At 49.8% G+C, this 18,652-nt stretch overlaps 1 protein-coding gene across 2 annotated transcripts in view; it reads left to right on the top strand.

Annotated features, from left to right (window-relative positions):
• The window catches only part of stim1a (stromal interaction molecule 1a), a 101,638-nt gene that overhangs the window by 49,455 nt on the left and 33,531 nt on the right, over nt 1-18,652 (top strand). For both annotated transcript variants that reach the window (XM_078401933.1, XM_078401932.1), the window contains exons 2-4: nt 8,174-8,304; nt 13,592-13,706; nt 16,476-16,587. In XM_078401933.1, the coding sequence (XP_078258059.1) occupies nt 8,174-8,304; nt 13,592-13,706; nt 16,476-16,587 (358 nt within the window). The remainder of the gene's footprint in view (nt 1-8,173; nt 8,305-13,591; nt 13,707-16,475; nt 16,588-18,652) is intronic.

Here is an 18,652-nt window from a genome sequence, read left to right as displayed (position 1 = left end):
CAGATTCCGGTTAAAATCGAAGGTAGACACAAAATGCTGGAGTAACTCAGCGGGTCAGGCAGCACCCTGGGAGAGAAGGAATGGGTGACCTTTCGGGTCGAGACCCTTCTTCAGATAGTCCCTGCTTTCCCTCTCAATCTTTCGCATAAACTAGATCTGCAGTTCTTTGTGCAGGAAGGTCTATGTATCTCCCTCTCCCCTGACATCAGTCTGAAGAAGGGTCCTGACGTGAACTGTCACCCATCCTTTCTCTCCAGAGATGCTGCTTGTCCCGCTGAGTTCCTCCAGCACTTTGTCTATCTTTGGCATAAACCAGCATCTGCAGTTCTTTGTGCAGGAAGGTCTACGTATCTCCCTCTCCCCTGACATTAGTCTGAAGAAGGGTCTTGACCCGAAACGTCACCCCTTCCTTCTCTCCCGAGATGTTGCTTGTCCCGCTGAGTTACTCCAGCACTTTGTGTCTATCTGCAGTTCTGTGTTCCTGGCATTGTTGAACCTGAAATAGTTTGAGTATTGTGTTGTGACTGATAAATGGCCTTTTAGAAACGGCACAGCTTGTTCCTGTAATTTATCTCCCACTGAGGCACAGGTTACAATGGGCAGTGGCTTCTGTTCTTTCATTGTGCGTGCTCAGACAGAGGGCGAGACCATTGTTTATTGCCCACCCCGAAATTAGTCACGGAGCCCACACACAGGTCCTACGGCCTAACACGCCCATGCTGACCAACATCCCCATCGGCTTCCCATTAAATGTTTCTCAGCTCTCCTTAAATCTATGCCTCCAGTTCTTGATATTCCACTCTGGGTAAAAGACTCTGTGCATTCACCTTATTGAATAAGTTTATTGGCCAAGTATGTACACACACACACAAGGAATGTGCCTTGGTGCTCCGCTCACAAGTAACAACACGAACATACAGTCAACAATTAAGAATAAAGCTTAAAGTACTAAAAAACATTAAGAATACAACATTACAGTTTAAACATGTGAATAAAATAAACCAGAGCAAAAGGAGACTACGGACTTTTGGTTATTGAGTAGAGCTGCTACTCATGGAAAAAAAGCTGTTTTGATGTCTGGCTGTGGCAGCTTTGACAGTCTCTGGAGTCGCCTTCCAGAGGGAAGTGCTTCAAGAGTTTAAACTGCCAATCTAATTGCCTCTTAAACAGAAGTGGACGTGATTGAGAGCATCTAAGTGCCTCGGTGTAAATATTATCAACAATTTGTCAAAGGACAATAGGTGCATGAGAAGGCAATTCGGACGTCCGAGCCTGTACGCACCGCCATTCGCTGTGATCATGGCTGATCATTCACAATCAGTACCCCGTTCCTGCCCTCTGCCCATACCCCCTGACTCCGCTATCATTAAGACTCTCTCTTGAAAGCATCCAGGGAATTGGCCTCCACTGCCAGGTGACGTTTCACAGAGTGCTGGAGTAACTCAGCGGGTCAGGCAGCATCTGTGGAGAACATGGATAGATGACGTTTCACAGAGTGCTGGAGTAACTCAGCGGGTCAGGCAGCATCTGTGGAGAACATGGATAGGTGACGTTTCACAGAGTGCTGGAGTAACTTAGCGGGTCAGGCAGCATCTGTGGAGAACATGGATAGGTGACATTTCACAGAGTGCTGGAGTAACTCAGCGGGTCAGGCAGCATCTGTGGAGAACATGGATAGGTGACGTTTCACAGAGTGCTGGAGTAACTTAGCGGGTCAGGCAGCATCTGTGGAGAACATGGATAGGTGACATTTCACAGAGTGCTGGAGTAACTCAGCGGGTCAGGCAGCATCTGTGGAGAACATGGATAGGTGATGTTTCGGGTCAGGACCCTTCTTCAGAATGGTGTGCTTACCTTCATCGGTCAGGGCGTTGAGTACAAGAGTCAGGCAGTCACGATGCAGCTTTAGAGCACTTTGGTCAGGCTGCATTTAGAGCACTGCGTGCAGTTCTGGTCATCACATCACAGGAAGGATGTGGAGGCTTTGGAGAGGGGGCAGAGGGGGTTCACCAGAACGCTGCCTGGATCAGAGGGTTCCAGCTACAGGGAGAAGTTGGACAGACTTGGATTGTTTTCTCTGGATTGGCAGAAGTTGTGTGGGGACCTGATGGAAGTATATAAAATGATGAGAGGTGTAGATAGGGTAGACAGGCAGAACCTTTTCCCCGTGATATAGGAGCAGAATTAGGAAATATGGCCCATCGGTTTTGCTCTGCCATTCGATCATGGCCGATCTATATTTTACTCTCAAGCCCATTCTCACTCCTGCCCAATAACCTTTAACACCCTTACTAATCAAGACGGAAATATCAAAGTGCACAGCTTCAAAGTGAGAAGGGCAAAGATTAACGATGATGTGCAGGACCCAGTGGGTGGTAAGTGCCTTGATCATGCTGCTGGGGGTGGTGGCGGAGGCAGATACAGAAGTGGCCTTTAAGGGGTGTGAATAGGCACATACAAGGATAGGTGGTGTTTCAGGTTGGGACCCTTCTTCAGACCAGCATCTGTAGTTCTTTGCTTGTAAAAGGCACATGGGTATGCCAGGAATTGAGGGATATGGATCACATGTGGGCAGAGGTGATGAACTTGGCATCATGCATGGCACAGGCATTGATTAGTACGGGTGTCAGAGGTTATGGGGACAAGGCAGGACAATGGGGGGTTGAGAGGGAGAGACAGATCAGCCATGATTGAATGGCGGAGTAGACCTGATGGGCTGAAAGCTTTGTTCCTGTCCCTCGTTCTGGGGTTTGCAGAACTCTGCCTGGGGCCTCTGCTCGGTGGGCAACATCCAGACCACCCACATGATCTTCAACCCCATCCTCACTCCTCTGCACATTAACACGGCGGCTCGCAAGGTAATGATGAAAGAGTGGGCCAACTCGGCTTGTAGTCACTGGAATTTAGAAGGATGAGAGGGGATCTTACAGAAACATAACATTCTTCAGGGATTGGTCAGGTTAGATGCAGGAAAAATGTTCCCCATGTTGGGGGAGTCCAGAACCAGGTGTCACAGTTTAAGAATAAGGGGTCGGCCATTTAGGGTTGAGATGAGGAAAAACCTTTTCACCCAGAGAGTTGTGAATCTGTGGGATTTTCTGCCACTGAAGGCAGTGGAGGCCAATCCACTGAATGTTTTCAAGAGAGAGTTAGATAGAGCTCTTGGGGCTAATGGAATCAAGAGAAATGGAGAGAAAGCAGGAACGGAGTACTGATTTTGGATGATGATATTGAATGGCGGTGCTGGCTTGAAGGGCCAAATGGCCTCCTCCTGCACCTATTTTCAATGTTTATCAGCCATGATTGAAGGGCGGAGTAGACCAGATGGGCCGATTGGCCTGATTGTGCTCGTCTCACCTGAACCTATAGCATTGTGGGCCGACACATCCGTTCAGGTGCTGTATTGATCCGTGTTCCATGTTTTTTAAGAAGTGTTGGCTATGATTGATGACAAACATTTTGATTATATCCGCAAATCGACAAAGAGTGCTGGAGTATCTCAGCGGGTCAGGCAGCATCTGTGGAGAACATGGATGGGTGACGTTTCACAGAGTGCTGGAGTAACTCAGCGGGTCAGGCAGCATCTGTGGAGAACATGGAAAGGTGGCCTTTCGGGTCGAGATTCTTCTTCAGCCCTGCAGGAGGTCTCGACCTGTAACGGCACCTATACATGTTCAGTTTATTTTAATGTCCTGTCTTTATATGTTCTGTCATTTTGTGTACTAGCCAGCATCTGCAGTTAGAGTCATAGAGTGATACAGTGTGGAAACAGGCCCTTCGGCCCAACTTGCCCACACTGGCCAACAATGTCCCAGCTACCCTAGTCCCACTTGCCTGCGCTTGGTCCATATCCCTCCAAACCTGTCCTATCCATGCACCTGTCCAACTATTTCTTAAACGATGGGATAGTCCCAGCCTCAACTACCTCCTCTGGCAGCTTGTTCCATACACCCACCACCCTCTGTGTGAAAAAGTTACCCCTCAGATTCCTATTAAATCTTTTCCCCTTCACCTTGAACCTATGTCCTCTGGTCCTCGATTCCCCTACTCTGGGTTAAAGACTCTGTGCATCTACCCGATCTATTCCTCTCATGGTTTTGTACACGTCTACAAGATTTTACTCATCCTCCTGCGCTTCATGGAATAGAGAGCCAACCTACATTACTTTGTTCTTTGTTACTTTGCTTGTTTCCAGCCACGTGCACGGTGAGGCAGGCAGAAGCTTACAGGACCAGACCTGGCGTTGCCTCCAGGTTGTCTTTGGACTATTAATAGGTTTACGCTGGGCTATTAACAGGACTCTGTGACTGCTCTGTGCATCTGCAACCCTCTCCAGCTGGCTGCTGGAAGGCACAAGTCACAAGCCCCACTTTTCCACCAAGCACTTGAATTTTACGCTTGAAAAGTAGTTTTGAAAAATGCAGAATATTTTGTGAGCATTGTCAAGCATCGAGTTAGGGTTGCCAACTATCTCACTCCCAAATGCGGGACAAGGTGACGTCACTGCCCCGCGCTCCACGTGACCTCACCCAGCCAGCGGCCACGTGCTCCCGCTCCACCAATGGTGGCCGCCTGGGCCGGGAGGCGGGTTGCAACGTAACCTCTGTCATTTGAACACACTCGGTCCCACTCCCCCAACACACTCTGCTAACCGGGTCGGGTTACACTGTCCCGGCCCCCGGGCCGAATACGGGAGAAGGGCGGTCCCGTACGGGACAACCCAATTTAGCCCAAAATACGGGATGTCCCGTATTTGGGAGTGAGATAGTTGGCAACCCTAACTCGATGTTTGACAATGCTCGCAAAATATTCTACATTTTTCAAAACTACTTTTCAAGCGTAAAATTCAAGTGCTTGGTGGAAAAGTGGGGCTTGTGACTTGTGCCTTCCAGCGGTCAGCTGGAGAGGGTTGAAGACGCACAGAGTCTTGTTAATAGCCCAGCGTAAACCTATTAATAGTCCAGAGACAACCTGGAGGCTAATACGGGACAGTTGGCAACCCTACATGGAGTGTTTAATTTAATTTTCACTTGTACCAGGTCCAGAGCAATACTATTCTTTCTTGCGGCAGCTTTAAATGCAACAACACAGCAATATACTTCAATAAAAGCAAGTGACTTATCGAGCGTTATTCATTGGAGTGCAGGAGGCTAAGGGGTGATCTTATCGAGATAGAAAGATTAAGAAGGACGAGAGAGGTGTATAAAATCACGAATGGAGATCTTATAGAGGTGTACCAAATCAAGAGGGAAGATCTGATACGGTGGAAATAATCATAAGGGATGATCTTATCAAGGTGATCTTAGAGTATAAAATCATGAGGGTGATCTTATAATGCAGAGTAGAAAATCATGATGGGAATTGATAGGGTGAATGCACAGAGTCTCTTGCCCAGGGTTGGGAATCAAGAGGACAGAGGTTTAAGGTGAGAGGGGAAAGATTTAATAGAAACCTGAGGGGCAACTATTTCACACAGAAGGTGGTGGGTGTATGGAATGAGCTGACGGAGGAGGTAGTTGAGGTAATTTAGATGGAGTACCTTGTTCTGCAGGGACGAGTTAGGCTGAAGTGCCTGTTTCTGTGATGTATGACTAAGGTTGCCAACTGTCGTGCATTAGCCGGGACATCCCGTATTTTGGGCTAAATTGGTTTGTCCCATACGGGACCGCCCTTGTCCCGTATTAGGTCCGGGAGCTGCTCTAGGCCCGGATGCTGTAGGCCCGGACACTATAGGCCCGGGCGATTTAGGCCCGGACACTGTAGGCCCGGACAGTGTAGGCTAACGGAATGTGTTCGGGGAACGGGGCAGAGTGTGTCACCTAACGGAGGTTGCGTAGCAACCCGCCTCCGGACCCGGGAGGCCGCCAATGGTGGAGCGGGAGCACGTGTCCGCTGGCTGGGTGAGGTCACGTGGGGCGCGGGGCGGTGACATCACCTTTTGTCCCTTATTTGGGAGTTAGAAAGGTGGCAACCCTATGTATGATTCTGAGACTCCTCTGAGCGTGATTAAGTCTGGGTGGTGTTGGTATGGAACAGGTCCAGGCTGGGCCACACTCACAGCCTCACAGCGTTCCTTACATAACGATGTTGGAGTTTTGGGACTGACCAACAACCTGTGGTTACTTTATCTCCAGATAATTTTAAACTGAATTTAAATTCTGATTTCCAATATAATACTTGAGCTGATATCTGAAGAAGGGTCTCGGCCCAAAACGTCACCAGCAAAGATACTAGAGGAGCAAGATGGACCACTCCGTTGAAATCGCCTATACTGAAGTGTAGTACGCAAAGGAGCGGAACGTCCGCCATTTTAGTAGGCAAAGCCCAGAAGGCTGTTCGCTCTGCCTCTCGCAGTGTAATCAGTGTTTTGGAGGAACAGTATGTGTGATGATACCATTAAAATGCAGAATATATCTCATCTATTAATTCACATTTTTGTTATTTTTCTTTTTAAATGTTTCTGTAAGTTTCTGCCTACTAAAATGGCGCCGTGACATACTACGGTTTTAGGGTCGAGTGGTCTATCTTGCTCTACTCTATTACCTTTGGTCACCAGTCCATTCCCTCCTTAGATGCTGCCTGGCCCACTACGTTCCTCTAGCACTTTCTACCTTGCTCCAGATTTCAGCATCTGCAGGTCCCTTTCTATGCTTCCTGGCCCAACATCACACTTTCCACAGAACTGCCCACGAAGTATTATTGCAATATCTCAAGCATTTAGCTGCCACGGGTTAGGACTGTGATATCATGCTGCCCTTTACAATCTTATTGAAATAATATTTGGTACTCTGGTAAAATGATTGCACTTTCATTTTCAAATCTTACAGAAGTGATTAGTAGAGGCTTTGATATTAGACTTTAGAGATCCAGTATGGAAGCAGGCCCTTTGGTCCACTGAGACCAGCATCACGCCAACTAGTGGTCACAGTTTAAGAATAAGGGGTCGGCCATTTAGGACGAAGATGAGGAAAAACTTTTCCACCCAGAGAGTTGTGAATATGTGGGATTCTCTGCCACAGAAGGCAGTGGAGGCCGATTCACTTTATGTTTTTAAGAGAGAGTTTAGCTCTTAGGGATAGACAATAGACAATAGGTGCAGGAGGAGGCCATGTGGCCCTTCGAGCCAGCACCGCCATTCATTGTGATCATGGCTGATCATTCACATTCAGTACTCCGTTCCTGCCTTCTCCCCATATCCCGCAATCAACGGATATGGGGAAAAAGCAGGAACGGGGTACTGATTCTGGATGATCAGCCATGATCATATTGAATGGCGGTGCTGGCTCGAAAGGCCGAATGGCCTCCTCCTGCACTTTTTTCCTACACCGTACACTAACACTATCCTACACACACACACACACACACACTAGGGACAATTTACAATTTTACAGAAGCCAATTAACCTACAAACATGCACGTCTTTGGAGTGTGGGAGGAAACCGGAGCACCCGGAGAAAACCCACGCAGGTCACGGGGAGAACGTACAAACTCCATACAGACTGCACCCGTGGTCAGGATTGAACCCGGGTCCCTGGCGCTGTGAGGCAGCAGCTCTACCCGCTGCGCCACTGTGCCGCCTGTATTGAGACCTGAGTATTTGACTGGGTTTGAAGCAAAAGCAAAGGCTCAGTTCAGTTGAATTTATTGTCACGTGTACCGAGGTACAGTGAAAAGCTTTTATTGTGTGCTGTGCAGTCAGTGGAAAGACACAGGTTTGCAGGGCCAAGTGCTGGTGATGTGAGTGTATCGTGTGCAGTGGACTCTCTCTCGGCTGGTCGCCCACCTCCAGTTTAAATTCCATTTGGAATATTTTGGAGGCCCAAGAACCGTGAACCATGGCTTTCTGCTGCGGTTAGAGACGTGGTACCAGTCTAGCTGTGCTTCCCTGTCCAGAACTTCCGTCTGGAAGGCAACTCCGGACTGTCAAAGCTGCCACAGCCAGACATTAAAAGCTTTTGTTCCACGAGCAGTAGCTCTAATCAATAACCAAATGTCTGCAGCCTCCTTTTGCTCTGGTATTTTATTTCATCCGTCACATGTGTAAATCATAATATTTTATTCTTAATTGTTTACTGTATGTTCGTGTGGTAACTTGCGAGCGGAGCACCAAGGCACATTCCTTGTAAGTGTACGTACTTGGCTAATAACATGTATTCATTTCAATTCACTTCAGATCTGTGCAGGATCGATGAAGCCTCGTGCCACATTGAGGACGAGGTTCTCCGCTTCGAGGCCATCATGAGCATTCACAAGCAGATGGACGATGATGCCAACGGCAACGTGGATGTGGAGGAGAGCGACGAGGTCAGTGACACAATATCAAACCCGCAGGCACGCTGGAGAGGGTTCAGAGAAGATGTACGAGGATGCTACAGGGAGAGGTTGAGCAGGCTGGGTCTCTATTCCATGGAGCGCAGGAGGACGAGGGGAGATCTTATAGAGGTGTACAAAATCATGAGAGGAATAGATCAGGTAGATGCACAGAGTCTGTTGCCCAGAGTAGGGGAATCCAGGACCAGAGGACATAGGTTCAAGGTGAAGGGGAAAAGATTTAATAGGAATCTGAGGGGTCACTTTTTCACACAGAGGGTGGTGGGTGTATGGAACAAGCTGCCAGAGGAGGTAGTTGAGGCTGGGACTATCCCATCGTTTAAGAAACAGTTGGACAGGTACATGGATAGGACAGGTTTGGAGGGTTATGGACCAAGCGCAGGCATGTGGGACTAGTGTAGCTGGGACATTGTTGGCCGGTGTGGGCGGGTTGGGCTGAAGGGCCTGTTTCCACACTGTATCGCTCCGTGACTCTGTGACTATGTCCCAACATTAACTGTTCTCTCACTCCCTGTCCCAGAGGGGAGGAGAGGGAATGACCGGGGTGGGAGTGGTCCTTGATTATGTTGGCTGCTTGCTCGAGGCAGCGTGAAGTGTAGATGGAGTGGATGGTGGGGAGTGTGGTCTGTGTGATGGACTGGGCTACAGAGTTAAAGGGTCAGGTTGAGACCTGTACCTGTACACATCAAGAATCTATCCATCCCTGCCTTAAGTATATTCACTGACTTGGCCTCCACAGCCATCTGTGGCAAAGAATCCCACAGATTCACCACCCTCTGACTAAAAAAATTCCTCCTCATCTCCTTCCTAAAAGAACGTCCCCTCCAGCACATGTGTGTGTGTGTGTGTGATACTCTACTCTCCAGCACACGTGTGCATGTGTGTGTTAGACACGCTACCTCCAGCACGTACGTGTGTGTACCACACGAACATACAGTATGAGGCACGCTACCCTCCAGCACGTGTGTATATGTGAGACACCCTACCTTTCAGCACGCGTGTTGAGACACGCTACCCTCTAGCACACGTGTGCGTGCATGTGAGACACGCTACCCTCGGCACCTCCCTTACCGTTTGGCTGGGACGCCGGGAACAGCAGCCGCTGGCAGGGCCCCGTCTCGATCTCGATGAGACCCTCTTGCCACTGACAAGCCCACAATGGCAGCGGCCCCCCCCCCACTCTCCCAGCACAAGGGCAAGTGGCGCTTGGTGCCATTGTCAGGCCTGCAGTAAATCTAACAGCAGTCGATGACTGGACTGGGAGCGATACAAACGGCAGTCGTTCTCCTTGGCTGAGCAACTGCTTGTAGGTGTTATGCGTTGGCGTGCTCTGTCCTTGAAAGGTGTCCACACAGTGACTAGATTGGCAGCCAGCCCCGCATCAGTGACAATGGATGGGAGAAAATGGGTTGAGAATGTTCACAAAAAGACAGTCTTTTGTTACATTCATTCCACCTCAAAGTATTTCACAAATCGTGCTGTCCATTAACATTGTGGATGATCAGCTATGATCACAATGAATGGTGGTGCTGGTTCGAAGGGCTGAATGGCCTCCTCCTGCTCCTATTGTCTATTGTCATAGAAACATAGAAAATAGGTGCAGGAGCAGGCCAATTGCCCCTTCGAGCCAGCACCACCATTCATTGTGATCATGGCTGATCATCCACAATCAGTAACCTGTGCCTGCCTTTTCCCCATATCCTTTGATTTCACTAGCCCCTAGAGCTCTATCTAACTCTCTTTTACATTATTCATTCAGTGAATTGGCCTCCACTGCCCTCTGTGGCAGATAATTCCACAAATTCACAACTCTCCGGGTGAAAACGTTTCTTCTCACCTCAGTTTTAAATGGCCTCCCCTTTATTCTTAGACTGTGGCCCCTGGTTCTGGACTCGCCCAACATTGGGAACATTTTTCCTGCATCTAGCTTGTCCAGTCCTTTTATAATTTTATACGTCTCTATAGTCAAGTCAAGTCAAGCCAATTTTATTTGTATAGCACATTTAAAAACAACCCACGTTGACCAAAGTGCTGTACATCTGATTAGGTACCAAGGAAAAAATGAAACATACAGTAGCACACAAACATAACAGCACATACAAAACAGTTCACAGCGCCTCCTCAATGGGCTTCAAACGCTAGGGAGTAGAAATAGGTTTTGAGCTTGGACTTAAAGGAGTCGATGGAGGGGGCAGTTCTGATGGGGAGAGGGATGCTGTTCCACAGTCTCGGAGCTGCAACTGCAAAAGCGCGGTCACCCCTGAGCTTAAGCCTAGACCGCGGGATAGTGAGTAGCCCCAAGTCGGCCGACCTGAGGGACCTGGAGTTAGAGAGGTGGGTTAGAAGATTTTTGATGTAGGGGGGGGAATGTCCATTTAGGGCTTTATATGTGAATAAGAGTAGCTTGAAGTTGATTCTGTACCGTACAGGGAGCCAGTGGAGAGAGGCCAGAATTGGGGTGATGTGGTCCCTTTTACGGGTACCCGTCAGGAGTCTCGCTGCGGCGTTTTGGACCAGTTGCAGGCGGGACAGGGATGATTGGCTGATCCCAGTTTATAGGGAGTTGCAGTAGTCTAGGCGGGAGGAAATGAAAGCGTGAATGATTTTTTCAGTGTCGTCAAATTGGAGGAAAGGTTTGATTTTAGCTATGGTACGAAGTTGGAAGAAGCTGGCTTTTACCACAGCGTTGACTTGCTTGTCAAACTTTAATGCAGAGTCAAATATCACGCCGAGGTTTTTGACATGCGGTTTGACTAGGCAGGATAGGCTTCCAAGACTGCCTGTTATCGATTTGGTGGAGTCGGGGGGGCCGAATAGGATGACCTCAGACTTGCTCTCGTTTAATTGGAGGAAGTTCTGTGCCATCCAACATTTTATGTCCTCAAGGCAGTGTAAGAGGCTGTTTAAATTTGACTGGTTGTTGGGTTTCAGGGGGAGGTAAAGCTGAGTGTCATCGGCGTAGCAGTGGAAAGAAATGCCGTGCCTTTGAATGATTTGGCCGAGGGGGAGCATGTATAGAGAGAAGAGAATGGGGCCTAGGATGGAGCCTTGTGGAACTCCGCAGGAGAGGCTAGCTGGAGAAGAGGAATAACTGCCTATGTTGATGGCGAAACACCTATCTTTGAGGTAGGAAAGGAACCAGCTCAGGGCAGTGCCATCAATGCCAACCGCGTACTGGAGACGGTCAATAAGGATGGTGTGGTCCACTGTATCGAACGCTGCGCTGAGATCGAGAAGGAGCAGGATTGCACAGTCGCCGGTGTCGATGGCGAGAAGCAGGTCGTTGTGTACCTTCAACTATAAGATCCCCTCTCATCCTTCTAAACTCCAGTGAATACAAGCCCAGTCTTTCCAATCTTTCCTCATATGACAGTCCCGCCATCCCAGGGATTAACCTATGCTGTACTGCCTCAACAGCAAGGATGTCCTTCCTCAAATCAGTTTAGAAGGATGAGAGGGGATCTTATAGAAATGTATAAGATTATTAAGGGGTTGGACACGTTAGAGGCAGGAAACATGTTCCCAATGTTGGGGGCGTCCAGAACAAAGGGCCACAGTTTAAGAATAAGGGGTAGGCCATTTAGAACGGAGATGACGAAAAACTTTTTCAGTCAGAGAGTTGTGAATCTGTGGAATTCTCTGCCTCAGAAGGTAGTGGAGGCCAATTCTCTGAATGCATTCAAGAGAGAGCTAGATAGAGCTCTTAAGGATAGCGGAGTCAGGGAGTATGGGGAGAAGGCAGGAACGGGGTACTGATTGAGAATGATCAGCCATGGTCACATTAAATGGCAGTGCTGGCTCGAAGGGCTGAATGGCCTCCTCCTGCACCTATTGTCTAATGTCTATTGAAACATAAAATTATACGTTTGAGATTACTGATTTTCCTCCTGAATGAGTCACTATGGTTCAGTGTGTATCAACGAGTTCCCTTGTGCGGATTAGTTTAGAGCTACAGTGCGGAAACAGGCCCTTCGGCCCACCAAGTCCATGCCAACCAAAGGTCCCTGCACACATGCATCGTCCGACATACTTGGGACAATTTTATAATTTTACCAAATCCAATTAACCTAAGTGTGGGAGGAAATCGGAGCACCCAGAGAAAACCCGTGCAAGTCACAGGGAGAAGTTACAACTCCATATAGACAGTACCCGTAGTCAGCATCTGGTGCTGTGAGGCAGCAACTCTACTGTTGCACCACCACCATGTCACCCAATGAGGACACTAATGCATAGGATAAAACCATAGATAGGGTCAAAATGCTGGAGTAACTCAGTGTAACGTCAGACTGAAGAAGGGTCTCGATCCAAAACGTCATCCATTCCTTCTCTCCAGAGAATCTGCCTGACCCGCTGAGTTACTCCAGCATTGTGCATCTATCTTTGGTTGAAACCGTGCAGTTCCTTCCTGCACGGGTAAAACCACAGGATCTGTTCATCGATCTGAGAGCTTTAGAGTGATCCAGCATGGACACAGGCCCTTCTGCACAACACGGCCAGACCAGCCAGCCAGCAATGCTAATCCCACCTGCCTGCCTTTGGCCCATTCAGCTCTTGGGGCCAAAGCAATCAAGGGATATGGGGAAAAAGCCGGAACCGGGTAATAGGAATCTGAGGGGTAACTTTTTCACACAGAGGGTGGTGGGTGTATGGAACAAGCTGCCAGAGGAGGTAGTTGAGGCTGGGACTATCCCATCGTTTAAGAAACAGTTAGACAGGTACATGGCTAGGACAGATTTGGAGGGTTATGGACCAGGCGCAGGCAAGTGAGGGCAGTCACGGTGGCGCAGCGGTAGAGTTGCTGTCTTATAGTGCCCTCAGCACCAGAGACCCGGGTTCCATCCCGACTACGGGTGCTGTATGTACGGAGTTTGTACGTTTTCCCCGTGATGTGCGTGTATCTTCTCTGAGATCTTCGGTTTGCTCCCACATTCCAAAGACGTGCAGGTTTGTAGGTTAATTAGCTTGGTAAATGTAAAAAAATTACCCTTGTGGATTAGGATAGTGTTGGTGTGCGGGGATCGCTGGTCAGCGCGGATGCGGTGTGCCGAAGGGCCTGTTTCCGTGCTGTATCTCTAAACTAAACTAAACTAAAGTGGTACTAGTGTAGCTGGGACATGTTGGCCGGTGTGGGCAAGTTGGGCCGAAGAGCCTGTTTCCACACTGTATCACTCTATAACTCGATGACTCTAACAAAGGCTTTTCACTGTACCTCGGTACATGTGACAATAAACTAAACTGAAGTGAAGCTTTCTGTCCACAGTTTTTGCGTGAAGACCTGAACTACCAAGATGCCGCTGCCAAGCACAGCACATTCCACGGGGGAGACAAGCTGATCAGCGTGGAGGACCTGTGGAAGTCATGGAAAAGCTCCGAAGGTAAACATGGCCACACAACCTGGACCATTCCGCTCCTGTACTAGCCCGCGGAGTCACACAGTACGGAAACAGGCCCGTCAGCCCAACTCATCCAGGCCAACCTTGAGGCTTGTATACACTGGAATTTAGAAGGATGAGAGGGGATCTTATTGAAACATATAAGATTATTAAGGGATTGGACACGGTAGAGGCAGGAAACATGTTCCCAATGTTGGGGGAGTCCAGAACCAGGGGCCGCAGTTTAAGAATAAGGGGTAGGCCATTTAGGACAGAGATGAGGAAATACTTTTTTACCCAGAGAGTTGTGAATCTGTGGAATTCTCTGCCTCAGAAGGCAGTGGAGGCCAATTCTTTGGATGCTTTCAAGAGAGAGTTGGAGAGAGCTCTTAAAGATAGCGGAGTCAAGGAATATGGGGAGAAGGCAGAAACGGGGTACTGATTGTGGATGATCAGCCATGATGACAATGAATGGCAGTGCTGGCGCAAAGGGCCGAATGGCCTCCTCCTGCACCTGTTGTCTATTGTCAATCTAAGCTAGTCCCATTTGCCAACATTTGATGCACATCCCTCTTAAGACTTTCCTATCCACAAACCTGTCCAAATGTCTTTTACACATTGTTACTGTCCCTGCCTCAACCACCTCCTTCCTCTGGCAGCTCGTTCCATATCCCACCATCATCCATGAAAAAGGTGCCCCTCAGGTTCCTATTAATCTTTTTCCCTCTCACTTTAAGCCTACGATCTCTGGTTCTTGATTCCCCTAACTGTGAGTAAACGTCTCTGTGCATTCACCCTATTTATTGCCTTCATGACTGTACACACTTCTATAAGATCACCCTGCAGGCTCCTGCACTCCTGCACTCCAAGGAATAAAACCCCAGCCTGCCCAACCTCTCCCTGTAGCTCAGGCCCTCGAGTCATAGAGTGATACATCGCGGCAACAGGCCCTTTGGCCCAACTTGCCCATACTGGCCAACATGTCCCATCTACATGACACCTGCCTGCACTTGGCCCATATCCCTCTGAACCTGTCCTGTCCATGAATTCCTGCTCCCTGCCTTCTGCCTGACAACCAGTGCTCACTTAGCCACTGTGCAAAGCCAACCTGCTTGCTGCCTCACTCACAATACTGGCTCACAAGCATGGTGTTATCATAGGGGTTGCCAACGATCTCACTCCCAAATAAGGGCCAAGGTGAAGTTACCGCCCCGCCCCGTGCCCCACGTGACCTCAACCAGCCAGCGGCCACGTGCTCCCGCTCCACCAATGGCGGCCGCTCAGGCCTGGAGGCGGGTTGATACGCAACCTCCGTTAGGCGACGCCCGGGCCTACGCTGGGGTTAGGAGGGAGAGACAGATCAGCCATGATTGAATGGGCCAAATAGCCTCATCCTATCACTTATGAACTATACAAATAAACAAATCCCGCTCCCACCAATAATGCTGGCAGCTGGAAAGCAACTGACCATCGTGGACTTGCTCACCTACAGCCATAGACATGCTGGTCAGTTGCCCCGATCACCACCGACAGCACGTACACAGGCCCTTCAGCCCAACTTGCCCATGCCAAATAAGATGCCCCATTTATGCCAATCCCACCTGCCCGCATTTGGTCCATATCCCTCTAAACCTTTCCTGTCCATTTGCTGTCCACGTATCTTTTAAGTGTTGTTATAGTTCCTGCCTGAACTGCCTCCTCGGGCAGCTCGCTCCATACACGTGCCACCTACCGTGTGAAAATGTTATCCCTCAGGATCCTATTAAATCTTTCCTCTCTCACCTTAAACCTACGTCCTCTGGTGTATGATTCCCCAACTTTGGGTAAAAGGCTCTGTGCTGCCTTACAGCGCCAGAGACCTGGGTTTGATCCTGACCTCGGGTGCTGTCTGTACGAAGATTGTACGTTTTCCCTGTGACCACGTGGGTTTTCACCGGGTGCTCTGGTTTCCTCCCACAATCCAAAGACATGCAGGTTTCTAGTGTTAATTGGCTTCCGTAAAATTGTCCCTGGTGTGTGTAAGATAGTGCTAATGTAAGTGGTAATCGCTGGGGTGCAATCTCGGTGGGCCTGAGGGCCAGTTTCTGCGCTGTATCTCTAAAGTGTAAACCTGCAGTACTGTGTGCAATTTTGGTCTACAAATTGGAGGAACGATATTCTTGCTATTGAGGGCGTGCAGCGTAGGTTCACCAGATTAATTCCTGGGATGGCGGGACTGTCGTATGTTGAAAGAATGGAGTGACTGGGCTTGTATACACTGGAATTCAGAAGGATGAGAGGGGATCTTATTGAAACATATAAGATTATTAAGGGGTTGGACACGCTAGAGGCAGGAAACATGTACCCGATGTTGGGGGAGTCCAGAACCAGGGGCCACAGTTTAAGAATAAGGGGTAGGCCATTTAGAACGGAGATGAGGAAAAACTTTTTCACTCAGAGTTTGTAAATCTGTGGAATTCTCTGCCTCAGAAGGCAGCGGAGGCCAATTCTCTGGATGCTTTCAAGAGAGAGTTAGATAGAGCTCTTAAAGATAGCGGAGTCAAGGGAAATGGGGAGAAGGCAGGAACGGGGTACTGATTGTGGATGATCAGCCATGATCGCATTGAATGGCGGTGCTGGCTCGAAGGGCTGAATGGCCTACTCCTGCACCTATTGTCTATTGTCTATTGTCTATCACATTGAATGGCGGTGCTGGCTGGAAGGGCCGAATGGCTTCCTCCTGCGCCTGTTGTCTATTGTTTCTAAAGTAATGTTGTTTTGCTTTTCCCTCAGTGTTTAATTGGACGGGAGAGGAGGTAATTGAGTGGCTCATCAACTACGTGGAGCTGCCACAGTACGAGGAACCCTTCAGGAAGCTGCACATCAATGGACAGGACATGCCAAGGTGTGTACCCATCCACCCTCCCTCCCTGGCATCAGCCTCCAGCCCCCGCTGGCCAGGCACACGACTAGGGTTGCCAACTGTCCTGCACTAGCCGGGACATCCCGCATATTGGGCTGAATTGGTTAGTCCCGTACGGGACCACCCTTGCCCTGTTTTAAGCCCAGGGGGCGGTGTAGGCCCGGACACTGTAGGCCCGGGGGGCGCTGCATGCTCGGACACTGTAGGCCCGGACACTGTAGGCCCGGACACTGTAGGCCCGGACACTGTAGGCCCGGGAGGCGCTGCAGGCTCGGACACTGTAGGCCCAGACAGTGTAGGCCCTGGGGCCGTTGTAGGCCGGGACAGTGTAGGCCTGGAGGCCCGGGCGCCACCTAACGGAGGTTGCGTAGCAACCCACCTCCCGGTCCGGGCGACCGCCATTGGTGGAGCGGGAGCACGTGACTGCTGGCTGGGTGAGGTCACGTGGGGCATGGGGCGGTGACGTCACCTTGTCCCTTATTTGGGAGTGAGATTGTTGGCAACCCTACTCCAGCCACCGTAAGCAAGGCACACAAATGTGGGTGAATCAGAAACCATTGTAAGCTTGATCCCACCTTGAGCAATGGCTGTGAAATGATCTGAAATGAAGTCGTTTCTTGCACCACAGCAAGACTTTGTGCTGTGTGCCTGTGTCAGTTTTTATACTTGTCCAAAGATAGACGCAAAGTGCTGGAGGAACTCAGTGGGTCAGGCAGCATCTGTGGAGGGGTCCTTTCTTCCAACTCAACCCGAAACATCGTCCGTCCATGTTCTCCACAGATGCTGCCTGACCCTCTGAGTTCCTCCAGCAATTGTGTTTGCTGAAAAGAGAAATAACCCCTTTCTTCCCCCTTGTCCCGGTTTCTACTCTACCTTTACTGACCTGCTGGATCTCAGCGGCACGGTGGCGCAGCGGTAGAGTTGCTGCCTCACAGCGCCAGAGACTCGGGTTCCATCCTGACAATGGGTGCTGTCTGTACGGAGTTTGCACGTTCTCTCTGTGACCGCGTGGGCTTCCTCTGGGTGCTTCGGTTTCCTCCCACACTCCAAAGTCGTAGAGGTTTGTAGGTTAATTGGCTCGGCAGAAATGTAAATTGTCCCTAGTGTGTGTAGGATGGTGTTAATGTGTGGTCGGCGCGGACTCAGTGGGCCGAAGGGCCTGTTTCCGCGCTGTATCTCCAAACCAAACTAAACTAAAAAACAGCTCAGTACTCTTCATCCACATGTCAAGGCTGGCTCCTGATTTAGGCAGAAATTACAACTGACTATGCAGTGGAAACGAATAAACAAGCTGCCGAATTTGTTTATACTACCCAACACTTCAAAGCTGTCTGGTATATCTGTAGAACATTAGGACATTTTTTTAGACCAAATATGATTCTTTCTAAGTGAGATTCTGTCATGAAATTAAAGGAAGCAAGACCTATTTATTTACACAGTGCGGCTCATTACCGCAGGATGGCTGGTTAATGCGTTTGACATGCAGTCACTGTATAGGGGTTGCCAACTATCCCACTCCCAAATAAGAGACAAGGTGACGTGACCTCCCCACGCCCACGTGACCTCACCCAGCCAGCGGCCACGTGACCTCACCACCCCACGCCCACGTGACCTCACCCAGCCAGCGGCCACGTGCTCCCGCTCCATAATTGCGGCCCCCCGGGCTGGGAGGCAGGATGATATGCAACCTCTGTTAGGTGGCGGCCGGGCCTCTGGATCTACACTGTCCGGGCCTACACTGTCCGGCCCTACACTGTCCGGGCCTACACTGTCCGTCCTACACTATCCGGGCCTACACTGTCCGGCCCTACACTATCGGGACCTACACTGTCCGGGCCTACGCTGTCTGGACCTACACTGTCCGGCCCTACACTGTCCGGGCCTACACTGTTCGGGCCTACACTGTCCGGCCCTACACTGTCCGGGCCTACACTGTCCGGGCCTGCACTGTCCGGGCCTGCACTGTCCGGGCCTACACTGTCCGGCCTACACGGCCTGGGCCTACATAGAAAATAGATGCAGGAGGAGGCCATTCAGCCCTTCGAGC

Source organism: Rhinoraja longicauda, chromosome 7, assembly GCF_053455715.1.
Source record: "Rhinoraja longicauda isolate Sanriku21f chromosome 7, sRhiLon1.1, whole genome shotgun sequence".
NCBI lineage: Eukaryota > Metazoa > Chordata > Chondrichthyes > Rajiformes > Arhynchobatidae > Rhinoraja > Rhinoraja longicauda.
Note: the sequence above shows the minus strand (reverse complement) of the source record. Positions and strands in the feature narration are given on the sequence as shown.